The 8,143-nt window shown below is 39.7% G+C and overlaps 1 protein-coding gene across 4 annotated transcripts in view; it reads right to left on the bottom strand.

Annotated features, from left to right (window-relative positions):
- Nucleotides 1–325: 325 nt before the first annotated feature.
- The window catches only part of ESYT2 (extended synaptotagmin 2), a 71,472-nt gene continuing 63,654 nt past the window's right edge, over nt 326–8,143 (bottom strand). For all 4 annotated transcript variants that reach the window (XM_063125875.1, XM_063125877.1, XM_063125886.1 and 1 more), the window contains 4 exons: nt 7,949–8,080; nt 6,897–7,002; nt 4,076–4,125; nt 326–3,990 (listed from right to left, as the gene is read on the bottom strand). In XM_063125875.1, the coding sequence (XP_062981945.1) occupies nt 3,945–3,990; nt 4,076–4,125; nt 6,897–7,002; nt 7,949–8,080 (334 nt within the window). In that variant the 3' untranslated portion in view covers nt 326–3,944. The remainder of the gene's footprint in view (nt 3,991–4,075; nt 4,126–6,896; nt 7,003–7,948; nt 8,081–8,143) is intronic.

Genomic DNA, 8,143 nt, shown 5'->3' with positions numbered 1-8,143 from the left:
TTCAAGACTGTAGTTGTGATATCATACAGCAGAGTTCTGAAAAAAGTTGCTTGAGGGGATATATTAGTGTGGGGATCCATTCAACAGGCTCAGTACTAACTAGCAGCTGTTTCCTAAGCCAAGCTGTTGTCTTTAAGTGTATAACTTGTGGGACATTGATTAGTTTCTCTCCTAAACCACAAGAGATTCATTTTGATTTCAGTAGTCAATGTACATACTCACAATACAGCACTTTGATAATGCAGTGCACTCATAGTGTGCGAATGTCTGTCAATTATGTTGCATAAATATGGAATGTAGAAAAACCCCAAACCAAACACCAGAATAACTTCCATATGAATCATTTATTGAATAAATACATGCAATTGCAAAATTACATGAGCAAAAAAGGCAATCTGTACTAAACAGACCACCCTTTCTTCTCCTTTCACCAGTTGCTGCAGGTCTGATAAAGAGAGGGTTCAAACAAAACTAATCTTAAATCCAAAACCTGGGCAACACATTGACTTAGTGCTTGGATTACAGTAGCTGCTTTCCTCACCAGCAAAACACTGCATTGAACAGTTTCAATAGCACAAAATGGAAAGACTGGTTAAATACAGAGAGCAAAGCTTGGGTTTAAACACATAAACTATTTAAGCTTTCCTTTAAGGCACAAGATTAAAAAAACACACGGAAAGCTAGACCAATGACATTCAGTTCTTGGTTTGCTAATGGAAACTCCATGCTTCCTCATCATTCTTCTATGAACCACCCACAAAATTGTGGGTAGAATAGATTCATGCATGCAGCTTCTAACTTTCAAAGGCAGAAAGATTTTTGTATGTAATATTTGCCCTGATTTTGGTCCAGATTTTCAAGAGTTCTCCATCTCTTCCTTTGAGGACCTCCCGAGACCTTTTAACATTACATCAAATCCCTTTTTGCACCAATTATTTAACATGACAATACTTCCATAAAATGTTATTTCTCCATACAGGAAACCTGTGCATGTTGGAAAGCACACTGGAACTGCTGAAGTACCAGGAGGAAGTGGATTTGTACTTCAACAATGAGCTGAAAGCTGTTCACATTACCCCTAAAACATTTCTACCCCCAAAACTCTGATGCCGAAGACCCTACAGATACATGAAGAAGCAGTTTCCAGATTTCATATTCAGTGAACTCCAGAGAATCATGTTTTATTTTTTGGACACCCCTGCCTTGGCAGGAATGGTGAATAAATAAAGCACAACCTCTGACCCAAACCCATTTTTTTCTATTTTTTTCCTCAAACACACACACATGCTGGTGTTTTGGCCACGCCCATTTGCCAAGGCTCTCTCATTAGCAGAAATTAAATCATCATTTAGGAATCGCAGCATAAAAAACACCACTGTACAATGATGTGACTTTCAGCCAGAATAGAATATTGGGTTAGATAGACTACTGATTTTCTTCATTAAGCCTTTTATTCACATTTTCTGCATCTTCATTTTTTCATGTTTTTTGTAAGGGCTCATCATAACTATAGCTTATGGCTCTTCTCTCTTCCTATTACAGGTTCCCCCTTGTTAGAACTCTCTAATGATGGTCCTACAGTGGATGTGTCATTTAAAAAGAAGTGGGAAATCACGTTAGTCTAAGTTTATGGTATGCTCTTTTTCACAGAGCTCAATCATGCTGTTCTAAACACAGCCAAATATCTGCATGATGCTGCCTAGCAAAGCCTATGCAAAATAAAACATTATGGATGCCAATGTGTACACATATATGTGTGTGTCATGTTGAACTACAGATTGACAAATAAAAATGAATGTTTTTAAACTTGGTATGAACAGTCTGCTATGATTATGACAGGCACTTTGGTATTCTTAGTAGCGTACTTAAAGGGCACAATAAGGAACATCTGCTGTGCAAGCTCAACTGAATGGTGCTTGTGCAGGAAAGTTCCTGCAAGTTTATACCAATGGGCTAAGCTAGAATTAAGGTTCTGTAAGTTTCATTATAAAGCTAATATTCCAGAAGTTTATTCACCCTTAAAAGTTATTTTGTAGCCATCCGAAGACCATCCAAATTATGACAATTTGTTGTTTGATTCTGGGTTGTTTTTTAAAAAAGCAACTGCATATTTACCCAAGACTGTGCAGCTACTGACAGCAGAGGAACTGCATTGTGCTAGATTAAAACACAAAAATGTACATTTTTGTTAAAACCGTCTGAGAAAGGGTTTTTTGAAAAATGAATAGGTATAATGCTCCACTGATTCTGTTCTGAAAGCAACAATGAATAAAATGAAGCGAAAAGTTCACTCTCAAATCATAATCAAGTCCATTTTTGCAAACTGCTCTTGCATTTCCTGGGCCTGTAAAAATCAGATGAAAAGGCTAAACTGATTAGAAAATACATTTGATTTTAAATGGCTCTTTTATTTTCTTTACAGCATTATCATCATTCAGAAGTGACGCATTCCAGATTCAAATGTTGGTTTAGCAGAACTTCTGAAGAAACACTCTGTCCTGTCAACGGCTTGTGATGGGCTCTTTACTGGTGATGTATGAGAGCGCAATCTTATGTATGTTTAGACTGGGGTCGGGGGGGAATCGTACAATTCCCAGCATTCCCCAGCCAGCCCTGCAGGCTCTCTGAAGAACACTGGGAGTTGTAGGAGTTTTCTTCTGTCTAAACATGCACAGAATTGTGCCCTGAATGAATTAACATTGGTGATGGTCTTTGAAGCAGAATGCAGTAGTGTTTAACTGGAATGTGGCTATTTCACGTGGGTCAGACTCAAAACAGAGATAACTGCTCCAAGCGCTGCCATGGGCAGCACTGAAGCAACTGCGGAAAGTGTTAGCCAGAAATCTAGGTTTGGAACTTTCTGTAACTTGAGTTTCAATTTAGCAACGACAGACCTGCTGGCATTTTATGATATCAATAGAAAAAATATATTAACGACCCAGTGAAAGAGTTTCATATCTGTAGCAATCAATGTGACACCACCAGAAATGTTAGATCATCCAGGTGGTTATCAAACCCTAATCCATAATGCACCTTAACCGTACTGTTGCATAGACACTTTCCTAGGACGATGGGTGGGGCAAATAAACTAACAGGAAGCAATGGCTGCAAAGTGCATTAAAAAACATTGTGCTACCGAACCCTTCACTTTCACATCATAGGAGACCCCAGATGAATATACTGTGATTTCAAGACCTTGATAATCTTATTTATACAGCATTTATATATACTTTTCTTTGTAATATCTGAATGAATTTGTGAATTATATGCATTATCTGAATGAAATTCCAAGAATACATTTCTATATAAATATTAAAAAGTTAATATTTTGTACTCTCCTCTTTTGCAAGCCTTTAAGGCCAGAAATATGTGGGCTAACCATTACAATAATTCTTCCCAAACTTTTTTTTTAAAAGAAGAAATCCATAATATTAGTAAGATTAAGACCATTTTGCTGCTAAACCCATTCCCAAAACACTGCCTTAAGATTTTACAGCATGCGTTTAAAAGAAAATGTCCATTTGCTTTGACATTTTCTTCTGCCTTCAAACCAAAGGAAAATTCATTTTAAAAAAATAGTATCTATTTACATGGCAGACACCTTGGTGAGATACGAAACAAGGTAGGAAAAACAGATAAAGGTCTTCTCACTTTTCTCAAGGGTACAAACGCCATAAAAGGTTCCATTTAAACAAATGGTTACTCTAGAAACCCTATTGCACATTAAAATAGCTGTAACAAATGAAGAAAAGGAGGTCTACAATTAAACTGACTTAAGCCTACATAAAATGTCCAGGTGTTATAAAACGGTTGAGAAGTGGGGGTGGGCCTATGAACTAAGAGTTATAAAAAATAATATTGGTGCGTCTTTGTGAACAATGCTGATAAAATATATAAAGGTTGGCAAATGTCTGCTAACAGGAACTTCTGGCATCCGAAGCAGCCTAAGGTGCACCGTGTGGTCTTGTACCATCTTCTGTCAAGTCATACCTACGAGGTGAACAAAAGCAAAACAGTCTTACTGAAGGGAAAAAAATAGGTAAGATGGAAAGTGGGTCATGGTGGTTGTACTTACCACTGGGTACAATTTTTGGAAAGTTCTTCAGAAGCCAGTGGTATCAATACCTATGAAAGAGAAAAGAAGCTCGATGAGATCAGAGAAGTCTGGATGAGCTAATTGTCTTGTGGGGGTAATTTTAGGTTCTGGTTTTGAAACATCAGCACCCTAAATGTGCTTATGTCCCATCTCAAGCTTCAAAAGCCTGAGTTTAGTATGTCAGTGTTCAGCAACACAGTAAATAGCGCATGTAAGCCTTTGCTGTGGATCAGTACAAATGTATGACTGAACCTACCTGAACGCATGCCCAAAGGTGGAAAGGTGGGACCTAGCAATGACTCAAGCCTTTGATCCTAGAATCTCACAGTCTCCCCTCAGTGCATTCAGTGTCTAAAGAAGACAGCTAAATGCATGCAAGACCTTTTCTTCCTGATGGACGCCTGCTTTTTCTCATAGGCAGGAAACTATTCAGCTCAGGAAGGATCCTGAGCTCTGGGATCACATAAGCAGAGCAAATGAGCAGATCTGGAGGAGGTTGGACGGCTCCCTAAATGTTGCCAGCAAGGTTCTAAACTAAGAGATTGAGAAGCAATTAAGGGAATAGAACAATGAACAGTTTGCTCAAATAGGGCAAGAAACCCCCAGCTGTCTCTACTATTTCAGTTTTGGGGAAACTTGGGGTTACACACAATGTATCCTTGACCTGGGTGGGCAGCATGCCCTCCAGCCTATAAGAAGAAAGTAAGTTCACCAGATAAGAATTTCCTTTTCTTCCCTGACATGGAGGAGGCCATTGCCCTTCCCCTGAGATGTGGTGAGGCTTAATGGTAGAACCCAGTATAGGTACTGCTACTTGTCTCAATAGCTCCCACCAAACATCTCCATTATACCCTCACTCCACCTCCATTAAATACACTGTATGTCACACAGAGATGGGGAGTTGACTCAGGAGACAACCATTACCTCACCTGAGAGGAGAGGTTTGTTTCTAGCTGCCTGCTTGCCAAGCTGGTGGTCAGGAGCCAAGGCTAAGTGCAAGCCCTCCCTCTCACTACTCATGAAAGGGCTGGTGACTTTGGCGGAGGCCACATTCAGCAACTATGGGCTGTGACAAAGATGGTGGTGGTCCAGCTCCACTGTGTTGAACCATGTGCCTTCCCTATCCCTTCCCTGAAGTGTTACAACAGAGTCAGTAGGACTCTGGCTTCCAGCTAATACGAGACTCAAAGCTTTTCTGTTCTCTAATCCCTTTTCTTTCTCTGTATAAGTATGAATTTTTCAAAGCCCTGCCCTCCCTAACCAAGGCAGGAAGATGACTGGGAGTCAAAGAAGATGACTGACGGGTCACCTCATCAGTAAGTCCTTATAAGCCTTGTCTACCAGGTCCCAAACGTAGGACCATCTCAGAGCCAAATGCCTTTTTGCCTACAAAGGGAGAGCAGTTCATAAATATCATAGGAAAGGTGGGGATGGGAGTAGAGAAGGGATCTCTCATTGCTTGTAACGTCCTGAATACTCAACAAGAGAAGAAATGAGACAAAGCGCTCCGACCTATCCCTAACCCAACAGTGCTTACAGCAGTTGCGAGTTACATTCCACACTACACACAGCAAGTGCTGTTCTAGGCGGGTGAAGAGTTGCATAATGCTGCAAACACATTATTCCCCTGCAAATGGCCATACTGGGTAGGGAAAAGGCATTTGGATTCCTTGAAACAACAATACATCTATTGTGCAATTAAAACAATAGTCAAGAAGGGCTGTCTGAAAATCTTCTGCTTCCTTCTTTCAATCTCTTCTAATTCTACTGCTGTCCTGAGAGCTTTTCAGGAACTGTCAGAAATGTGTTTTGAAAATCCAAATTCACTGTGTCCACATTAGTCTGCCCTCTCCACCACTTTAAAAAAAATGCTTCGGCCATAGGTCACAAAAAATGAAAAAGTCACACCAGCATCAAAACCAAGTTAAAAGCAAACCTTCAAAACAAACAGCATCTGCAGAAACTTAAAGGCGTTGGCTAATATATCTTATATCCAGATGACATTTGATTACACTCACACCTAAATGAAACTGACTGCATCTCACAGAAGCCAAACAATAGGCAGCTAGTATTTAGGAGGTCTTGGCTATTGTCAGCAAGAAAAAAATCCACTTCATTGACAAGGAAATAAAGGAAATTTAAGCACATTTTCATACACAATGTATGGAATGGGATATCTTCCATGATTTCCCCATCAGATACAGCATTTTGTGTTTAAGAGATGTTAAAGCTAAACAGATTACAATTACCTTAAAAGATATTTAAGTTAAAAAGATGATCACCCACTTAACCTTGCAAGAAGGCATTTGCTGAGATCTCACCATTGTGTGAGCTTCTTTTAACCCAAGCTAAATAGATCTATTAAAGGAGCATTCTTACAGGGACACATAATTTTGCCAAGTTTTGTTTCAGGACTTGTGCTTTGCAGAGTTGTTTTAATGAATTGCACCTATTACGAAGCAACAGAAAGGAATTAAGCTCTTGCTGAAGCTGGTGGGCCCAGACTCGGGTCAGAACATTTAGAGCAGTACGACAACGGAACCAGTTAGAGCAGTTCGACAATGGAACCAGTTACGTAGGGAGGTTGTGGGATCTCCCACACTGGAGGCCTTCAAGGGGCACCTGGACAACCATCTGTCAGGGATGCTTTAGGGTGGATTCCTGCATTGAGCAGGGGGTTGGACTCGATGGCCTTGTAGGCCCCTTCCAACTTTACTCTTCTATGATTCTATGATTCTATGTCTGCACCTGTGTCCCAGTGCGTCTTTGTGCACCTACATTTCCTTTTTCCATAACTTACCTTACCAAGCAGCCCTTTGTCTTTGGACAAGAAACCACCACTGTTCTTCACTGCTACATCTAGTGTTCTCCTCTTCAGGTCAGTTAATGAAACACTGAAATCAAAGCTGAGAAAGAAGGGGGAACATTTGAGAGAATATCATGAAAGGCTTTTGAAATCTGTATTGCTTGTGCTTGTGAAAGGAAACACAGAATATGTCAGGTACGGGTCTCATGCAAGGCTGGGGAGGCCTTGCAGGGTTGTAGGTGGATTTGATGGCAACTGGTTTGGAATGTCTGTGCACGCTTGTCTCTGTCAGTTCTCCCCGGCCTTGCATGAGACCCATACCTGACAGAATAAGGCATCTAGTTCAGGTTATCAGCAGCTTTAGAATCACTGGCTTCATTTTTTTAAATCATATTTCTAACCCACAGGACTACAGGAAAGATCCCTTAAAATCAGCAAGCAGCTTTTGGGATTGCAACTGAACTTTCCTGAGAAAATACTCATGGACAAAAACTGCTTTTGTCTTGTGGTGAACACTTTCCCTTGCGAAATTATTAACTTTTGGGACTTTCTACCTTCATCTTAAAATCTATATAAAACATTTCAAAGGGATTCATGGAAATTTTGCCTTTACATCCTTCCTGGAGAATTGTGTTAAATTCCAAAACTTTGCAACTTTCCTAAGTAGATCATATATAAAAGGTTTTTACTTACTAATCTTCTAGATCATAAACCTTTCATTATGCCTCCACTGTCACAAAGACACATAATTTAAAACCATATTTCAGTGGTGGAAATAAGCATAAACCAAAGACCAGTTTTGGCCTTTACCTTTACTGGTGCAGCTGTCACTAGAATCCTAATAGCAATAAATTACTTGAAACTATTTCTATTAGGTTTTGACAGAACCTAAGGCTATTAGTAGGTGATGGAAAATAAAACTTAGAAAGGACTCTTGAATTGATTTAGTCTTAAAAGGTTCTCTTTCTATTTCAGTGCAAGCAAAAGGAGTTTAATGATTTGTTAGCTCCATGTTGTAAGAGCAGCAAATGGAGATTGCAACATACGCCTGATCAAACACTGGATTTAAATTCTTCTTTGAAACACTTGTTTTTCTTCTTCCTGATCTCCTCTTGTCGGGCAATAAATACATTCGAACATAGGGGTCAGATCCTTCCTCTGAAAAGGCGATTAGATTTCTGTGACCAAAGAACACAAAATAACCACATCAGGACAAAGCACGCCAGCTCTTTCACGTATCC

The sequence above is a fragment of the Elgaria multicarinata genome, chromosome 1, assembly GCF_023053635.1.
Source record: "Elgaria multicarinata webbii isolate HBS135686 ecotype San Diego chromosome 1, rElgMul1.1.pri, whole genome shotgun sequence".
Taxonomy (NCBI): domain Eukaryota; kingdom Metazoa; phylum Chordata; class Lepidosauria; order Squamata; family Anguidae; genus Elgaria; species Elgaria multicarinata.
This window is presented reverse-complemented; position numbering and strand designations above follow the sequence as displayed.